This window comes from Beta vulgaris, chromosome 9, assembly GCF_026745355.1.
Source record: "Beta vulgaris subsp. vulgaris cultivar EL10 chromosome 9, EL10.2, whole genome shotgun sequence".
NCBI classification, from domain to species: domain Eukaryota; kingdom Viridiplantae; phylum Streptophyta; class Magnoliopsida; order Caryophyllales; family Amaranthaceae; genus Beta; species Beta vulgaris.
In genome coordinates, this window is record NC_079210.1 from 1,377,537 (window position 1) to 1,397,450 (window position 19,914).

Sequence of the window (19,914 nt, forward strand, 5' to 3'; positions counted from 1 at the left end):
TCTCGCAGCTCTTCTCTCTCACTGCTCTCCTCTTCTCTCTCGCTGCTCTCCTCTTCTCTCTCGTTGTTATCCTCTCCTCTCACTCTGTCCTTCCATGTCCTCGTCTCCCTCGTCGTGCCTTCTCGCATCCTCGTCGTGTTGTGCGACGAGTTGCGCTGTAGCGTGCGAGCGAGCTGAGAGTTGGGCGGTGCGAGGCTCGTGTGCGAGACGAGCAGGTGCTGGGTTGTGCGAGTCGTGTCGAGGACCGAGCGAGGGAGTCCGCGAGGCTCGAGGGGGGTTGCGCGAGGCCTGCTGCTGCTGCTGAGCGAGTGAGCGGTTTTGTGCGGGAGTCGTGGGTGAGACGACGCGAGCGACGAAGTGTGCGACAAGGCTCGCGTTTGAGTGTGATGCGAGGGTGTGCGAGTCGAGGGCTGGTTCGAGCGTAGCCGTGCGGCTGCTGTGGTGGTGTGTAGCAAGTTGGTCGCCAGAGTTTGGCTGCCGGCGAGTTTAACGGTATAAAACATTTTATATACTGAATATATTATATTAAGTTTAATTATAATTTATGTTTCATAATTATGTTAAATTATAATTAGTTAATTAATAATTCAAGTTAATAAGTTCATTTTATTATTCTGACTATAATTGCGAATATAACTTTTGGACATAATACTGGATCGGACCTAAGAGTTTTGGACATAAGATTTGGACATAAAACATGGTTGGACTTATAATTTAATTGGTTTGGTAAAGGTAGTGGGCTAATAACACTAACTAATATTAGTATGTTCACTAACCTTAATCCCTAAAAGACGTTAAACTATTTATAATAGAAAAGTAACGAAAATTCTTAAACAAGGGGTTTATTAATCGTTTACTTCGAATTATTAAACCGTACAGTCTTAGTTACGTAGTAGTTGTTAATATTACCAACGACGTAGCACTAAAGCTTTTATTTAACGGTTTAGGTCCCAATTTCATAAGCGGAACGTTTGATTAAGACAGCGAAAATTCTCCGTTACAAGGTACGTACGCGTACCAGTTTAATCCCAAGTATTAGTATCATGATTAGGTTGCAATCTATGTTATTGGAACCTAGAAGCATGATAGGGAACGTTTGATTGATTGAGATTGTCTGGTTAGACATTTGTAATTGAAATGATATGTTGCATTGGAATGCGTAATTCTATCGTAGTAAACAAGAGCATTTTTAATCTATCCATAGTGTAACAAGGTTGTTACAAGAGATATGATTCGAGCATTGTAACTAAGAGGACATGTAAATGATTCTATGTATCCATAGTGTAACAAGGTTGTTACAGGAGATACGATTTGAGCATTTTAACTAAGAGTACAAGTAAATGATTCTATGTAACAAGAGTGTTACAAGAGATACGATTTGAGCATGTAACTAAGAGAACAAGTAATGACTATAGTGGTTATGAAATGAATGGTTAATATTAAAATGAATTATGGCAATATCTTGTAGCTGGACTCCCTACAAGTGATGAACAATGGGGGAGTGTGGGACTTGTCCTACGCTCCTACGCAGGCCTACTGTGACGACAGTAGTGTCCTTATATTTTTGACACTCAAGTAGGCGGAAGGTTCCGTTCGATCTTGGGGGTATGCATACTAAGGTGATGGGTGTGAGACGAAACAAACGTATTTGCATTTCATCTAACAGACCTAGTGTCTGTTAAGGATTCAGTAGCCCGTATGATTCTAGTAAGATGACGGTGCCCGTTCGATGCCAATTAAAGATTAAAGATATAAAAGATTAAAGGATGTAACATAATGTAGCATCATGCTTAAGATCGTCATGTGTGCATCATTTATGCTTATATGTATTCAATGGTTCATTACGTACTCAGCATAGCTGATTGTGTGTTATTATGTGTTTGATGAACTGCGATGAACCATTGATGCTACAATGGGGAACAGACTAGGTGTGCTGGTGTTGCTACATATTCTCGAGCATACGGGGACTAGGCTTTGGTATTTACATTAAAGCATTTTAAATAAGTATTATTGGTTTTTCTAAGACTTATATAAATGGTTTGTGGTTTGAAGGAAAGGGGTCATTGATGATTCCCGAGTTGTATTTATACTTTAATTCCGCTGCATTTTAGTTTTCAAGATGATGTTTTAAGTTATCGTTAACTCTTATTATGCCTTGCGTTCCATCGCGGCGGTAATGCCCCCGAGGTCGACGCGACGTAGCGGTGGTAGACGCGTGTGGATTTTTGGGATGTTACAAACTGTTTTTGCAATCCTTTTAGTAGGGCCGGATTTGAGGGTAGGCAACAATTGCAGTGGCCTAGGGCCCATCAGCCAAAGGGGCCCAAACCAAAAAATAATCTACCTATAATAAGCTCCTCCTATTTCCATGGCCTTTCATTTCCATCTAGTGCTTTTCTCCAAATCTCATTCAATTCTTCCCATATTCCAATTGATTTCGCCATTATTTCTCATGGAAAATATCAAATGCTTCCCAAAAAAAATTAGAATTATTTTAGATAGGGGCCCATTTTTTTTATTTTGCCCAGGGCCCATAAAATGTCACGAACGGCACTACCTTTTACCATGAGAAAAAAAAAACATTGTTGAAATAACTAGACAGCCTACTAATGTCATCAAAGAACAAGAACAGAGAAGAGAGACCCTTAGAAGAATCTTAGATTGCTTTTATTAGGGTGAGAGCATCGCTTTCAAGCCAAATACAACAAAAGCCCGACCTTTTCGCGACTTGTAAGTTGTAACCCGTACCTTACCGCTGTCACCTCAGCCATTTGCGCCTTCCAACTCACCCTCAATCTTCTCGTTGCTACCAAAATCACCTTCCCATCAGCACCCCTCACCACCGAACTCGCAGGAGGAGTACCCTATTTTATGTCAGTCACGGGATGATTGAAACTAGTGGTTCGAGATGGGAAAACCCTCTGAGCATACATTCGAGAATCTGTGACAAAGTGAAGAAAATCATCAGCCACATTTTGCACATTGAAGGAGACCTGTTAGTGAACATACTTGTTCCTACATAACCACATTGCCCACGCTATAGTTAACAGCTCACAGACTTCATCCCTCTTCATCTTACTAACTCACCACCGAAGCTTTGTATCAAATTAAAAGAGCCAACAAGTGCTTCGATCACCAAGTAGAGTTATCAGCATTGATTAAAGATTTTGAGATCTCTAAATCCCATTCCACCCATAGCCTTCGGTTTACACAATGACGCCCATGACTCCCAATGGATTTTTCGACCCTCATTATTCAATCCCCACCAAAATCGTGCAATATGATGATTTTGAAAATATTCATTATGTATTTGGGAATAGCTTGTGCAACAAGCTTGATTAACACTTCTTTTCCGGGTCTCAATAGCAACTTCTCTTTCCACCTGTAACACCCCTAGGTGTTCAGGTTTCCACTAGTAGATATTGTCATCTTTGGACCCTAATCCACAAAGATTTGCTTTAGTATAGGACCGAAGTCCTATTCAAAAGACCTCTACTAGGTTGAGGTGTCCACCTTTTAATAAAAAAGGTTTCGTTCTCCTCAACTTCCGATGTGAGATAGCCAATATTCAATATGTAATTGTTTTTTCAATATTTAATGAAGATGAAATGATCAATATTCATCATTATTTTTGAAATTGTTTATATGTAAATAACATATACATGTTTGATAATCATACAAACACATAAATTTCATTATCAAAAAGATAATTAAAAAACTATATCAAAAATTGCAAGATTTGGGTATGCTTGGAATTTATCTCTCTTTAAGTGTCATTATCAAGAGAAATTGTTTCAATAACCTTTGTTTTAATAAGATGATCGAAATTCATGTTGATATTTACCATCATTAAAAGTTCGTAAAAGGTAAACTAAGCTCATAAAAGCATAATTGTAAGTGATATTACTTAATAGGATATCCCCACCAAAAAGAAAAAAAAGTTAATAGGAAACAACAGAGCATAGTATTATCTCTATTACATAAGGGAAGGAGGGACCTATGGTGTCCTCTTTGAACTGACTATTTCCCCCCCCCCCTTTCCCTTACTAAATTACAAAAATAATATCAACACCAAAATGGGGATTCAAAACAAAGCTATACCGGAATTAAATTTCACATCACTCCCAATCACTTATGTTAGGAAACTTTACAAATCCCTTTCTAAAACACGTTCAAGAAATCCCGCAAATCACTAAACTTTACAAAAAAAACAAAAAATTAACTTACAAACCAAAACTAATATAGTAAGGCGTAAATACATAAAAAAAACAGTTACAAAATCACTTACAAATCATTCTGTTCTCAAGAACTCCCAAATTTCACTTACAAATTATTCTTTACCTATACACGCTATGCATAAAAATCTGTAAAAAACATAAAATTTCGACGGGGATATCACACATTTGTCCATCAACGATTTGCAAACTTCCAAAAAGATACATAGTTCTTTTAATCTTCCAAGTTATTTCAAATTAGTTGAAAAACAATAGCAATTGCTATGTAGCGACTAACAGAAAAAAGGGAGATGATAGCAATCACTTAAAAAGACTTAAATTTAACCCTTTATTTTCACATGAAATGAGATAACAAGATAAAAGTAACAAATTTAGTTTTTTTTAAAAAAAAATTCCAATATTAAAAATTCTGCTCATAACTTTTGAAAAAAAACCATTTTCACAAACAAATTTTGAAAAAAAAAAATCAAATTTTCCGCGAACAATTTTTGCAAAAATCAATTTTCAGAAAAAAAAATTAAATTAATTTGCTAAAACCATTTTCAGAAAAAAAAAATTACATTATTTTGCGAAAACAAATAGTGAAATTAAGCACCAAGACAACTGTAAAATTTGAAATGGAAAAAAAGGGCTTTTATACAATTTAAATTTAATTCATTTTCATGTTAAATCAGAAAACAAGATAAAAGAAACGATTTTTGTTTTTTTTTTTTAAAATTCCAATATCAAATTGTGAACGAAAATTTACAATTTCATTATCTCAAATATAATTTTAAATATGAGACTGATGAAAATTTTAAATATAAGTTTGTGAAATCATAATTTAGATGTTAGGCAAGGGAAAAAAAAACTGAAATCGATTCATACTTTTCGGATTAAATTTTGGGATGATAGAAAATCGACCCAAGAAAAAACTGAAGTTGATTTAAGAAATTACCTTTCTTTGTTAGAAAATCGACCCAAGAAAAAACTGAAATTGGTTTGCTTCCTTCAAAAGTGGTCGATACGGCTGATGGATTTTTGATGAATTAGATCTACTGCTTTGATTAATACTTGAAAAGGTTGATTTTCTTATTGTATAGTGTATAGTTTGATGAACTAGGTTCCTTGATAATATGGTTTGTAGATTTGTAGTGAGAGGAGAGAGAAAATGAATAGCAAAAGTAGTGGAATTATACTGATGTTGCCAAGTAGTGGAAAAGGTAGTGAAATATTTTTTGTTAAAATTCTAGAAGGATGTGCGTACAGGCTACAACACGTCACTTCATTGGGTTTCGAATACAAGTGTGGAATCAAAGTAATAAATTAGCCAAATTATAATATGGGTTTCAAATACAAGTGTAGATCAAAGTATAAATTAGCCAAATTATAATATTGTTGCATTGGAAATTCAATTCAACGTAACAGATAATATGGACTCATTTTTTGTTTGTTCAATACAGATGAGTTTAGCTAAGGGAGTAATATTGTAATGCTACTTAAATGCAAAGAGTTAATGACTGCAAAAGAAAGAACAGAATGTAGAAGGAGTACTATTTGATTGTATTTCAAAGAATCTTATTCACAAAATGGAGGTGAACTAAAATACTAACTTGCATTTTCTTTTTGTTTACTATTTAGTAATAATTAGGCCTAAAAATGTCATCGCACGCATCGCGTGCATAAAATGCTAGTATTATCTAGAGGCATCCAGTTGTTCAAAGCAAAACTCCTTTTAGATAGCCTTGTATGTCTAACTCACTAATTTCACTCTTCTCATCTCTTTAGAGCATGGCCAATGGATGATTCCATATTTGGGATCATCAATTACTTTATTTATTTCTCACTCTTCCACCTCATTTATGATCCACAATTGATTTTGATGATCTATTCACCCTAATGGATGATCTATAATTTTAGATCTTCACCTTCTCTTTCCTACTTTTTACTATACCCCACCATATATTCTCTCTTCTCAATCTCCTTTCAATCTCATCTTTTTTATTTATCATGGATTATTTAAGAATCAATTAATGATTATTGGATGTAAATAACTTTTCTGTTTGTGATTAAAAACTATTAGTAAAAATTAATTTTGTTAATATTGTACATAATTAGATACGGTAATTAACTTAATCAGAAAAATATAATAATAATAAAATATTGCATTACACAATAGAAATAACACATACATATAGAATTACATAACATATAATAATAATAAAAAACGTAGCAGCTTAGTTAACCCCTATGTTGCTCAAAAATAAGATGTGTAAAAATAGTTCAATATTGATCTCTATATATAGACAGAAAAAAATATAGTTGTTGGTGTTTTTTTTTTTGAAAAAAATTTGAAACTGACAATATGTCCGTTGCAAAAATTTACAACGTTAACAATTACAAATAATCCTCGCCGTTAGATTAGAGAAATGAGGTGTGTTGGATGTCTGTCATGCAGCAGCAGTGGGGCTCGCTCCATTTTTTTCTTCCTCTCCCCTTCCGCCATGTGGCGATGACCTACTCCTTGGCAAGATCGTTGCAAGGATCCGATCGTTGCCTTCTCTCCTCCTTTTTTTTCTCTCTCCTATTTTTTTATTCTCCTTTAATGTGTCTCTCCTCATGATCCAAGTTTGAGATCAACCAATGGGCATACTCTTACATAACTAACATCACACTCCAAAGCATGACGAAATTGAACAAAATCCTAACATATAGACGGGGTTGTATCTTAGATGGAAGAGCAATTGAAGCCAAATTTGAGCATTTTTAATCTCGGCTTTGTCAACAAGGTTAATAGATTAACTTGCTCCGGTTTTTTTTTAAACATCTATTATTGTAATTTTCATGGAGATTTTTTGAAGCTCAATCAAACAACCATATGGATGGCATATAAAAGAGGTGAAGTTGATTTTGATTATTCAATTCCAAGAACTGAGAATACTTGATAACATTATATACTATAATAATCTAGTAAGTTTAAGAGACATAAAAATTGTTTTCCTGGAAATTTCTTGTAAATAGTTAAATCTTTAGTAAGTTTAAGAGACATGAAGTATTTTCCGATGAAAAGACAATTTCATCTTTAGTTTGCTATGGGGAATAGGATTACAATTTATTCATTCTAAAAGAATGAATGATAGGCTGATAGCCTATTTCTAAGTATTTAATTTTACTTTTATACTCCCTCCGTCCCATAATATAGTGCCTACTTCATTTTTTGTAGACCAAACTTTAAAATCTTTGACCGTATATTTTTCATTTGTATATATAAAAAGCATATTTATGTGTGATCTTGTTAGATTCGTCGCGGTGTGTAGTTTCGTAATATCAACTTTTATATTTTTTATTAATACGAAATTGAAGATATTAAAGGTCAAAGTAACGTCTTGAAGACCGTGTAAAAAAGAAACAAGCACTATATAATGAGACGGAGGGAGTAATATGTATCTCTCCAATATATACATTTACTTCCTTTCTTTATACTTCCTCCGTTTCTTTTTACTCGCTACACTTCTCATTTCACGGATTCCTAGGCAATTTTTGGAGAAGAGAGAGGTAGAGAGTAAAAAGAAAAGGGACCCATGTGAGAGGAGAGAGATAGAGAGAGTTTATTGCCCAAAAAAGAAGTGTAGCAAGTAATGTGAAACTTCCCGTAATGGAAAGTGTAGCAAGTAAAAAAAAAACGGAGGAAGTAGTAGTACTACTTTGGTTATTTTCCCAAACAACACACCAACGTCTAACACGGCAAGACACTTTGGTAGTTTGGTTTGAGTAATATGGTTAGCTACTAGAAATTAGAATGATGAGGCGGAAAACCAATTAACATAGACATGCCACATGTGGCATGGATAGTTTTGGAGGGGAAAAACTGAGCCAATATTACCTGAATAACTAAAATTAGTAATAGTTATAGATATTTATTTTTGCCCCCCATTTCAAATTTTCTGAATCCGTCACTGTTAACAGGGGTTTATTTCCCAACACGAAATATTACTATAATAAGGTTTCCGTATTATGGTAGAATAATAGGAGTACCAAAGAAGCCATCATTATTAACATATTAAGCCAAATTTCCTTGTACTATCAAGCTTCTCATAAAAGATAAGGAAAAAAAGTTCAGAACAACGTACATATAATTTATTTCAAACCTGGAGAAAATGTAAAATAGTTGTCTAATCACAAATACAACTTCAATTGTTATCCAAATTCACATGAAGATATATTGAAATGCAGAATTAATCATAATGTTTTCAAGGCTTTCCGAGGATAGTTGTTTCAGCAATCATGGAAGTAACCACATATGGATCCATGTTTGATGCTGGCCTTCTGTCTTCAAAGTAACCTGTTCATGCAACAATGTACATACAGATTAGAATGCTATGATCCACAGTTATTTGTCACATTGCTAGTTTAGGAGTATCACACTATTGATGCGCCAATTAACTTGTCTAGATTATACCTATGGTACTCAGACACGGATTAAGTGTCTACTCGAATCCGAGATGTCTAAGTGTCTGACTCGACTATTTTGCGGGAAAGAGTCAAGTTTTTAGTTTAAAATGAAGTATACAAGTAAAGTATCGTGTCGGACATAACACGACACCTGGTTTTTGATAAAAGAGTACTGTGAAAAGATCTCATACTAAGTTGGGTTAGATATATAAGTGTGAGGATTTGTAAATAGACAAGATGTTAGATTGAGAACTAGTTAACTGAAGAATGCTATTAATATTTGATTCTCTGCTTAATGACTTAAGTTCATTTAAAATCATTCGCAAACATCAAAAAGAATGTAGAAGATATCAAGGACATTAACACACCTTTGCCATCTTTCTCTGTGTCACGGCCAACACGAACAGAGGCACCCCTATTTGCAACACCCTGAATTTTGAAGGCATTTTACATCAGGTTATCAGTTTAATGTACACTTGAAAACAAGAAAATGTAATGAAGTTTACTCACCCAGGAGAAAGTGGTGATATCGGCTGTCTCATGACGACCAGTGAGCCTCCTCTCGTTGCCTTCCCCGTAGGCAGCAATGTGCTCCTTGTGACGGAGACTCAACTTCTCGATGGCAGCCTTTATAACATTGATCCCACCATCTTCCCTCATCGACTTAGTGCTGAAAAGGTTAATACAAGAACAAAAATTGAAGCATTAGAACCATATTCTAACTCAAAGTTTCCAAAAACTGCAAGTTTTTAATCACAGGTCAATGTAATTACCTGTAGTTGGTGTGAGCACCAGCACCATTCCAATCACCCTGTTTGTAATTAAGATAAGAGCAAAAATGAGAAAAATATGTATAATTTCTTGAACTGCATGATAGAAAATTTACCACTATGTAAAAGCATATATACAAGAATGACGGACCTTCACTGGTTTGGGGTCAAAAGACACAACAACTCCGGCAATCTCGGCAATTCTCTGTTTATCAAAGCCAATAATGGATCAGATATAGAGATAATGAGGGAGCAAGTATAGTAAAAACGAAACTAATAGAGATAAAGAAAGAAATAGAAGAATAAGGATACCTCAAGAATGTATCTAGCAACCCAGACTTGATCACCAGATGAAATTCCAACAGTAGGACCAACTTGGAATTCCCACTACATTTAAGAATAGAGCAGGTTTGATTAATACAGTAAACTATAAGAGCATTTTTAACACAATCATCCTGCATAGTAACTGAGCCACCTTTTTCGAATAAAAAAACACCGATAAGTGAAACACTTCTCTCAAAAAGCTCATTATGTACTCCACTTAGCCTAGGCGGTAAGGGATGTTTATCAATAGTACAGTACTTTCTAGGCTAGTAGACTTGCAAGAGGTGCTCGTCCAATATGGTCTTTGCAGTGAGGTGCATCAATTAGCCAGAAAAAGTTTCTCTTAGATACCACCAAACCATAAGATTGAAAGCATCCAAAAGGAGAAGAATTTGTGATGTTTAAAGTCTTAGAAGCCAAATGAGAAGAGATCTTGTACCTGTCCTGGCATAACTTCACCATTGATTCCACTGATATTGACACCAGCATAGATGCAAGCCTTATAGTGAGCATCTACGATGTCTCGCCCGAATGATTTATCAGCACCTACACCACAATAGTATGGTCCCTGCATAAACCAGAAAAAACATTGATAAAAAACTTAAAATCACTTGTAGAACAGTTGATAATGACGTAAAAATGTGCAAGAAAAAATATACTTTTTCTATTTTGAAATAAATGAAACGCTTTTTTCAAAAAGTTTCCATATAAGAGAAATGTTCTATTTATTTCAGAATAAGGGAAGTACAGCGATTGTAACAAGTGACATTTTTTTTTGGCTAAACAGTAGTACCTGAGGACCAGGGAAGCCACCAGTTGGCCATCCAAGAGGCCAGTTGATATCCTTCTGAAGAAGTGTGTATTCTTGTTCAATTCCATACCTAAAAAGTTGAGATAATCTTGTTAATAACAATATTTTTCCAAGTTTTTAGCAGTTAGTTTGGTTGAAAAGTAAGATTCAATTAAGAATTCATATTCATCATTTTATTTACACGATAAAATTTGGTGTGGACGATTACGTAGATTTTTATTTTATACGGAAAACATGCTTAGGCCTGGCCCCTAATCTGGAAGCCAGCCTAAAAGGACGATTATGTAGATGATAATAGTATAATACTCCTTTTTAATAAAAATGCATCAAGTATTTTAGGATAACCCAAGATATAAAAACTTGGTAATGTAATCCAAGATTAATTATTGTTAATACAGGATCAAAGTGAAGGATGATGAAACCTATTTAAAACCAAAATCTCAAAAAAATATCCTAAATGGTTTTGATCAGTGTTATTCCAATACCTTCATTTACATCAAAACGGGGGGGACACGACACTTTACTTGGATATTTCATTATAAACTAAAAACTTGATTTTTCTACAAGATAGCCGAGTCGAATACTTAAATATCCGTATAGACACTCCATCCGTGTCTAAGTAACATAGGTCTTAATTACAAGTATAGCTTCAAGCAAAAGATAAGGCAGTGAGGGAAGTGACATTTGGAACTACAAGGAAAATGACCTTTCATCTTGTACTCAAATATTGGATATCAAATTAATTAATTATTTATATAAGCTAGTACTAAGATAAGAATGCGCAATTATCAATAGGCCTCACAACACAAAAACAAAGAAATTATTAAAAAATAGTAAACATCACATGTTAACTATATTAGGTTTCTCTGTTCAGTTTTGTTTGTTTTGGTTTTAATAATTATTGTTGATAAGTGATAAAGCAAAAAAAGGACGATTTTTTTGACCTTTTTCAAGGATTGAGAATTTTAGAGATATGGTGTCACCAATTTCAAGACATAGTTGGTGGCCCACTTTTGGATCCACTATGACTTGCTTCTATAAACAGGTAAAAATATGCTTAGACTTTACGGAATCGAATCATATAGGTCACATGGAGTTTGCAACTTTGCACAATTCTATGTCCAATGCATTAAATTAAGACATGGATCATTGAAATGTGCTGAAAAAAATTGTTATAAAAAAAATTAGTTAAGCTCAATTGAAATTGTACCGAAAAGAACAAGGTTTAAGCTTTTACATTCTACTCCTTTCGTTTCAAAATATAATTTCCATTTTCATTTTGGGTATCCCAAAATATAATTTCCATTTTCATATTTAATTCCACATTTTTCCGTAATTTGTCTACAAAAATCGTATCCCATCATTTATTTGCTTTTTGAATTTTGTTTTTTCCTTTTGTTTATTCAAGCAAAATGTTACAATTAATACTCTTTCACCACTTATTATCCATTATCTCTCCTAAAATCATCTTTTTCCATCCAATATTTATTTAAATAAATAAATAATTTTTACTATCTTTCTTAAATTCTACTTAAATAAATTACTGTGAATAAAGAAAATTGAAAACTGTATTTTGGGACAGAGGAAATACAGTAAAGTAATTCTTTTTATTTAATTGTTTTTTGGTTAAAGCTATCTCTTATTGATTTAGAACGTTTGTTTCTTCATTTAGATAGGTGAAATGGTTGGGTCAACATCTTAAAAGTGGACCCCAACTAAATTAAAATCAGGTTCTCTTTCACAATACTCTCTTTTAACTGATATATACTTATACAGTTACAAATTAGTCGCAATATTAGGAGAAGTATATAAGAAATTAAAAATGTGATTCTTATGATAAAAAAGATAGAGAGAATACATTACTTGATAAGGTAACACTTCCTCCGTTTCATTTTAAATACAATAAAATAATATTTTATACCTCACAAATAATACCTCTTTGTTGCATTTAAAATAAAACGGGGAAATATTACAATTAATATAGAGCAGAAAAAGTATAACCACCATGTGCGGATTCCGAAGAAGCTAAAAGACAATTGCAGTACAACACCCTTAATGTTTAGAAAGACAATTGAAGTATATATAAACTTTTCTAGAACACACGAAGTTATTAAGGTTCAAAGAATTCTCCTTTGTATGTGCTCCTCACTCCTTAAAAGTAAAAGTTAGAAAAAAGAAAAGAAAGCCTCTCCAGTCTCCACACGAGAAATATCATAGTAGTTCATGACTTTCATTTGCAAACAAAGAGTAAAAAGATTCCATCTTTTTAAAGGTATAAGATTAAAAGTCCTATACTTTGGAATTTGGATGGTGTAAAATTAAAGGTTTTGACTTTTTGAGATATACTAGAAGATTGATCAATTAGATCATCTCGTGGTATTTGATTAATAAAAAATGGAAATGTAATATGCCTTTAATGAAAAGAGGGTTAAATATGTTGAGGTAAAATGAAAATTTTACCCAAAAATACCAAATTTACCACCTCAGACATATACACAACAACAAATTGGGTCGATATTTAGTGTCTATCGATAATTTTACACAAGCAAATAACAATCAACTATCAACTTTGTACTAAACCCTCATTTCGAAAATTAGCTGATAATATTATCATTTGCTTATCTCAAATAAACCAGTTAGATAAATGAAGAAGTATTTTAATAATCTATAGTATATGTCACCATTGGATGTAAATTCAATAAGTTGAATATAATTGATTCATTTGCCGACAACACTAACGTATTTGCGTTATTTCAATCATAATCCAAAAATATAGTGGCCCGAGCTTATCACTTGAAAAGACATTGGGTGTACGAGAGAGTTCAGGTGATGTTTAGGAAAAGCATTCCTTACGAGTCTAGTGTCCGCTTCATGAATTTACGGCCCGTTTAGTAGTTGGTTATAAATAGTGGTAATGGGAATGAATTTTTGTATAAATTTGTGAAAAATATCATTGTTTATTCTCATGGTATTGCTAATTTATCCTAAAGTGTCCACTTTCCTTCTTGAATTTTCATTTCCATCCAATACCACCTTGTAGGTGGTAATGAATAGTAATGAAAATTGCTTCCTCTTATAGACAAAAACACAAATTTAGGGGTAAGATTGCTTGTCCGTGGAGAAAAAATGCCTCCCCATGGAGATTTTAAAGGTGCTTCCCTAATAAAATTACACTTCAAATTTATTCCCATGAGCGCAACTTATTAACGACTACCAAACAGACTATTAGATATTAGAACTAGTTTCTAGGTGTGGGTTACGCTTCGGATAATTACCCATAATTACATGCCTCATGAAATTATGAAAAGTTTGTTGTGCTTACAACTTGGGTTTGTTGTTTAGGGAATATTATTTTAGAAAGCAATCTAACTCTTCAAACCAATCAATAATGATGCTTACATGAGCACTCAATCAACAAGCACCATCAACCGTCATCGAATATGGAATTTCCCATCACAACCAACAACCATAGAAAAGTTTGGTGATTCATATAAAAAATATCATAAGATGATGAACTATGAAGTAAGACTTTGACTAAGTCAATTAATTTGAACTCTTCTCTCGCCATTAAATATGCCATATGTAGTAGGAACAACGTCTAGTCCATTTTTTATAAAGTTGAACTATTACATTTTGTACACCTAAATTTATTGAGATTCTTGTATTAAAAACACACATGACATAAACTTTGGACTACCATAAGTTCAAAAATAAAGATCCCAAGGTGTGTGAAGGATCTTCAGAATTTGGAATCAACCTTAGAATAATACTTTTGAATATCACAACTTCTAAAAAATTCGTATACTTTATAATTAAAATCAGGTAATGGTAAACCCAATATTAAAAAGAGAATCAAGCTAATAGTGACTAGGTTAATTTCTTTTCGTGACTAATCCATTTAGTGACTAGGTTTAATTTTATATTAAAATAAAACCATCTTTTTTAATAATTTTTAAAATGCGTAAATTTATACTCCTCGGCTACGTTACTTTTTATTAGGCATACATAATATTCAAAATTTAACTTTGATATTTAATTACTCTTCACCGGGATAACTAAAATTCAATTTAATTTTTTAATCCTAAATAATTACATTTTAACCGCCAAAATATACGATTTTATTTTTTATAATCGTACGTGCTTTATAAAGAGAATGGACTAGTATCATTTTGAGAAATATCCTTGATGCCAAGTGCCAACAAAAGAAAAACCGTTGTTGTAAATATAGGATTTTTTTTTTTGAGATCAGGATGTCGAAAAATTAGCAATCTTAAAATATAAACACTATTTTTTTTTGTGTCTATGTCACAAAAAAGTCATCACTTGGTAATTTTTATCAACAAAATAAGGAGGAGAATAGTACCATGGCTCCTCGGCGACAACGTCTGGGTGGCTAAAGATTTTCTCAGCATTGAACCTCTTGTTTGTTGGAATTGGTTCTCCAGCTGGGGTGTATGCATCGCACATAACCTGAACATTATTTAGAAAAACTAACTTTTAATAACATTATTCATTCACTATCATCTTAATCCTTCAATAATCACCTTTTAGCAATATAGCAAGTCGTCCCAATACGAACCGATAAAGTAATTGTCATGGTGAAGTCGAGATCATATAAATTTATAAACGAATTTTAATCATATGACATCTTGTTAAATTCGTCTCGGTGTGCTCATACAAAACATTTGTTTTTCTTCTTTTTGCTTTATAAGTTATAACAATTCACATAGCATTTAACATTCTCATTTTATTTGTCAAAGATAAACTTACCAGGATATTGTCTCCTCTTCTGAATGGATCCTTGAAAATAGCCTGAGGGCTGTTGCAAAATTAAAACATTCATTAATTATGAGTGAAAATAAGAACAGAAGCTAAAATTAATGCATGAATTTAGCATTTTTTAGACCAATAATGATTTCATAAATTGACAAAGACTAAAGGTAAGACAATAATTGGAGAAACGACATTATTCCCAAACCTACCACCAAAGGGCCCAAAGAAAGTGAAGCTTTATTGTACTGCCTCAAAAATCAACTGGAGTAAACAAAGGCCTAAAGCAATTGTAATTAGGGGTGAGCATAACCAGATATCCGGTGGAGGAATTTCGTAGACTCGAACTCGGAACCAGCGGGTCCCAAAATACCGAAAAATACTACCCAGACTTGGAACCATATGTAACCGGGTCACCTTTTTTGGACCCAAACCCAGTTCAATTTTTGCCCAGTCGTAATTTTAATAAACAAACTCGAAACCATTCACTACAAATCTACAATGCAATGATAATTGTGTAAGTCCTTTTTTTTCTATAAGGGTTTACTTCATGTATTAAGGCTCCCTCCCCCTCTTCCATTTTTTCATTACTTCCTCCGTTTATATGAATTTTTTTATAGAAGTCTTTTATTTATTTTAGAAAGAAATAGGTATAATTTCTCACAAGAAAGTAAAAAACCTCAATTTTCAACCATTTTCATAAATTTTAACCCGAGTTTTTATAGTTCAACTAGTTTTTGGATATGTACAAAGATAAGAGATACAATTTGATGTGTTATGTATTGTATCATGATCAAGAATGATCCAAATTTTCTTTACTTTACCATTTCTTCAAGTATTGAGCACGACACGACTAATTTATTACATACATGGCTTAAACTTAGGGGTAGCAATGGATCCTAGACCCGATTTGGATCCGTGGGCCCACATCCGTTTTTTCGGATCGAGATCCTTAAATTTTAAATCCGTCGGCTCCAATAGTCAGATCACATAGGATCCGGATCTGCAGATTCGTTTTTTTTAAAACCGAGATAAAATATTGATGCAATTACACAAAAATAAAAATATTATAGAATATCACAATATTATCAATGTTACCTTCTCTAGGAACTAATTTTGTCAATTAAAGAAACAAAACATATTATTGGACCATAATACAACACCACTTGCATTATATCATACATGTTGTTGCGTTATTTTTAGCCAATCAAACACCCTAAAAAATAACATATTTTATTTGACTTTTATAAATTCATATAATATTAATTTTTCTAAAAAGTCCTAAGTACAAATTGTACAATAGGTCCCAAAACACAGTTGGTGAAAATTATTGTTGAATATAATAATAATAGTATTAAAACCCACCGCACACATCACACAACTGAGGACAGCAATTTAAAACTGATTCCCAAATATATAGTATAATAGTGTATCAATAATGGAATCTTTTCAGCTGATGTATCGGAATTCTTTGCAAATTATCTACACTATCTCCACTTCTAAAAGGATTTTTTTAAACGTTGGATGCATACTGTTTAGATGATAATTGTCCATTCTAAATTTTCTGAATGAAGGGCTTGTTTGGTTGAAATAGAAATTAAATTCGCATAAAAATTTATACAGAAATTATGAGCGACCAAGTAGAGAGTAGGTAAATAAATTTCTATATTTTATGAGAATTTCAAATTTCTATAAATTTTCATTGTCTCCATTTCCTTCACCTCCTGTCAACTAAACAACAAACCAAAAATGAATATCGTGGAAATTTTTATTAATTTCCTGTATATCAAACAAATACTAATATTATTTATTGCTATATCTTTTGCTTTCAAATTTAGGTGCTTATCACTTTTGATTTTCCATTAAGCCGCCTTTTAAATTTGTTGAGATATTGTGTTGAGATATTCTAGGCATGATTTGTTAGGATTATTTTCCTTACCTCCCTAGGGGAGATTGTTTCACGTTAATAACACATGTCAAAATCTTCTACATTTTGTCAAAATTACATTTAACGCCATTCTATCAAAATTACCTAAGCCATGCCAATCAAAAAAAAGTTCGATCGAATTAACTTGTAAAAGATTTTGATTTGATAGGACCCTTCATTTTATTATTCTTTTTTATCTATAGTTCCTTTATATTCGAAAAAGAATAAATGAATACTTTATATCAAAGTTTACACGCATATCATATGTGATCTTATTAGATGGATATCAGTACATTTTACATTCTTCTTTTGTGTAGTGAAGTGCGATTAATGTAGACATTGATATAGATAGGACCTTTTGGACTTTATAGGCTAAATTAAATGACTCCTACACAGCTCTACTTTATACTACTATAGTGTAGATGGAATCATCAACATAGCATATAATCCTATTTACCATAATTCTTACTATAATAAACCAGAAACAATAATTAATTTCAAATCTTTTCTTTTCTTATTTTTGAAATGAAGTGTATAGCATATGACCTATAACGGCACAAATTGGGTATTTTCCTCACTAGTAAATAGTGAAAACTCCTATTTAACCCGTACTCTCTTCGTTTCAAAAAGATCTCTTACGATTAATCCAAACACAAAGAATAAAAAAAACAGGAGGAGTTTACGGAAAGCGAACAAAAAAAAAAAAACTCAAAAAAGAAGAAAACTCCCATTTAATCAGTACTCTCCCCGTTTTAAAAAGATCTCTTACGACTAATCCAAACACGAAGAATAAAAAGAAACGGATGAAGTTCCCGAAAAGCGAACAATAAAAAAAACGAAGAAAGCTCCCATTTAATCAGTACTCTCTCCGTTTCAAAAAGATCTCTTACGACTAAAATCCAAACGCGAAGAATAAAAAGAAATGGAGGGAGTTTACGGAAATCGAATAATAAAAAGAAAAACTCAAAAAACGAAGAAAACATACTATAAAATGACTTCACTATCTTCACCAGGAGCTTGATTAGTACTTGATCCATCGTAATTCCATTTTGGTAATTTTGCAGGATCACTTATTGGTCCTGTTAATGTCTAACATAACACACAAAAACAAAAAATTTCTTAATCAAAATCAATAAACATAATCATCAAAAAAAAAAAAACATTATAATAATCCAAGAAAATAAATAAATGGGTATTTTAGATATTTTTAAGATTCTACAGAAAATTAACTTTGACTTTTTTTTTAACTAAAAAATTATAATAAAACGTCACTATTATATAATACCCTTGCTTTGCTTCTCATATCCAACCCAGATCCTCCGATCCTGTAAAAAAAAAAAAATTAACCCAGAAAATTAATTTCACAACAAATTCTTATAATTATAATACAGTGAAAATAAATAAAAAGGGAAAATAATATGTACCATATATACTCAGCAATAATCTTGTCAGATGTTTCTGAGAGATTAAGGTTAATTAGATCGTTAAGAAGAGCCATGATTGATGATTTTTTTGTTTTGAAGAAGAAAAAGTGAAGAAAATGAAGAGAGAGAAAAGAGTGAAGAAAAAAAGAGGAGTTTAGTGAGAGAAATTTTGAAGAGTGGAAAATATTGGTGTAGAGGAGAATGTATATATACTAGTGTTAGTCCACGGAAAGAGAATTGTAGGCTTATAAGTTAGTAGTATATTATAAGGGTTGTTTGGTTGAATAATAAAATAAATTTTGTTTCAAATCTAACTACAAATACTGATTGAATACGTAAGACAGCACGCTGTATAAGTATGATTATATTTGTATAAAAGTAATTGGTATAGTACATTAGTACTAGGAATTTGTATTTTTAATCTAATATTTGGCTTTTGGGTGCAATTTATGTGTACTTGGTTATTGCTTCTATTATTGGAACAATTTGACTTTTTTTTAAAGGTGATCATGGATCGGGTCGGGTTGGGCTTTTGTGTAAAAAAGTGGCCTGTTTTGGGCCAAAGTCGCTGATCGGGACGGATGGAAGGTTCGTGCCAAAAAATCCATGCCAAAGCTTCGGTTTTTCAGGGCGGGACTGATGGGCTTTTCGGGCCAGGCCGAAATTTAGTATATTTTCCATATCTAAGTTGCCCGTGGTCCAGAAATTTTTGCCCAAAAAATCGGGTTTAGGTACTTAGGTCCGACCGCGAGACGAAAATTCGTGCCCAAAAGCCGCTCAATTTCGAGCTGGGCCCGGGGTAATCTTGATTACCTCTAAATTTTTTATAACATGAAAATATGAAAAGTTTATGTGTTGAAAATATATATTGAGATAGATGTGATAAGATTTATTTGACTATGTGTTTTTGTGACATATGAATTATTGAATGCGGTTAAAGTAAATTATGTGAATAGTGGAATACTCAAACCGTTGCAAGTGTATATACAAGGCTATTTCTTCGCTTATTTATAAAGTTTTAAAATGAGTAAAATAAATGGTTAATGAGCAAAAAGTAGCATCAGGTGCACTATACACTAGGTATATGAATAAGTTTTGGCTTTTCGGTGGCTTTTTATATGGTTAAACCGCCAAAATTTGTTGGTAAATGGCCTTTTGAATAGCTAAAAAGCTAAATTTTCAGCCCCAAGTAAGAATTAAGAAACTGAATTTGTCTTGGCTT

The 19,914-nt window shown here is 32.8% G+C and overlaps 1 protein-coding gene across 1 annotated transcript; it reads right to left on the reverse strand.

The window, feature by feature from the left end:
* Positions 1 to 8,274: 8,274 nt before the first annotated feature.
* On the reverse strand, positions 8,275 to 18,882 carry LOC104902584 (glutamine synthetase nodule isozyme). The gene is made up of 13 exons (XM_010690404.4): positions 18,693 to 18,882; positions 18,554 to 18,593; positions 18,254 to 18,357; positions 15,342 to 15,390; positions 14,935 to 15,041; positions 10,554 to 10,641; positions 10,200 to 10,328; positions 9,749 to 9,823; positions 9,588 to 9,641; positions 9,440 to 9,477; positions 9,177 to 9,336; positions 9,035 to 9,095; positions 8,275 to 8,556 (listed from the first exon to the last, which is right to left on the reverse strand). The coding sequence occupies exons 1-13, from the start codon at positions 18,764 to 18,766 to the stop codon at positions 8,465 to 8,467; spliced, it is 1,071 nt and encodes a 356-aa protein (XP_010688706.2). The 5' UTR covers positions 18,767 to 18,882; the 3' UTR covers positions 8,275 to 8,464.
* Between the last annotated feature and the right edge of the window lie 1,032 nt (positions 18,883 to 19,914).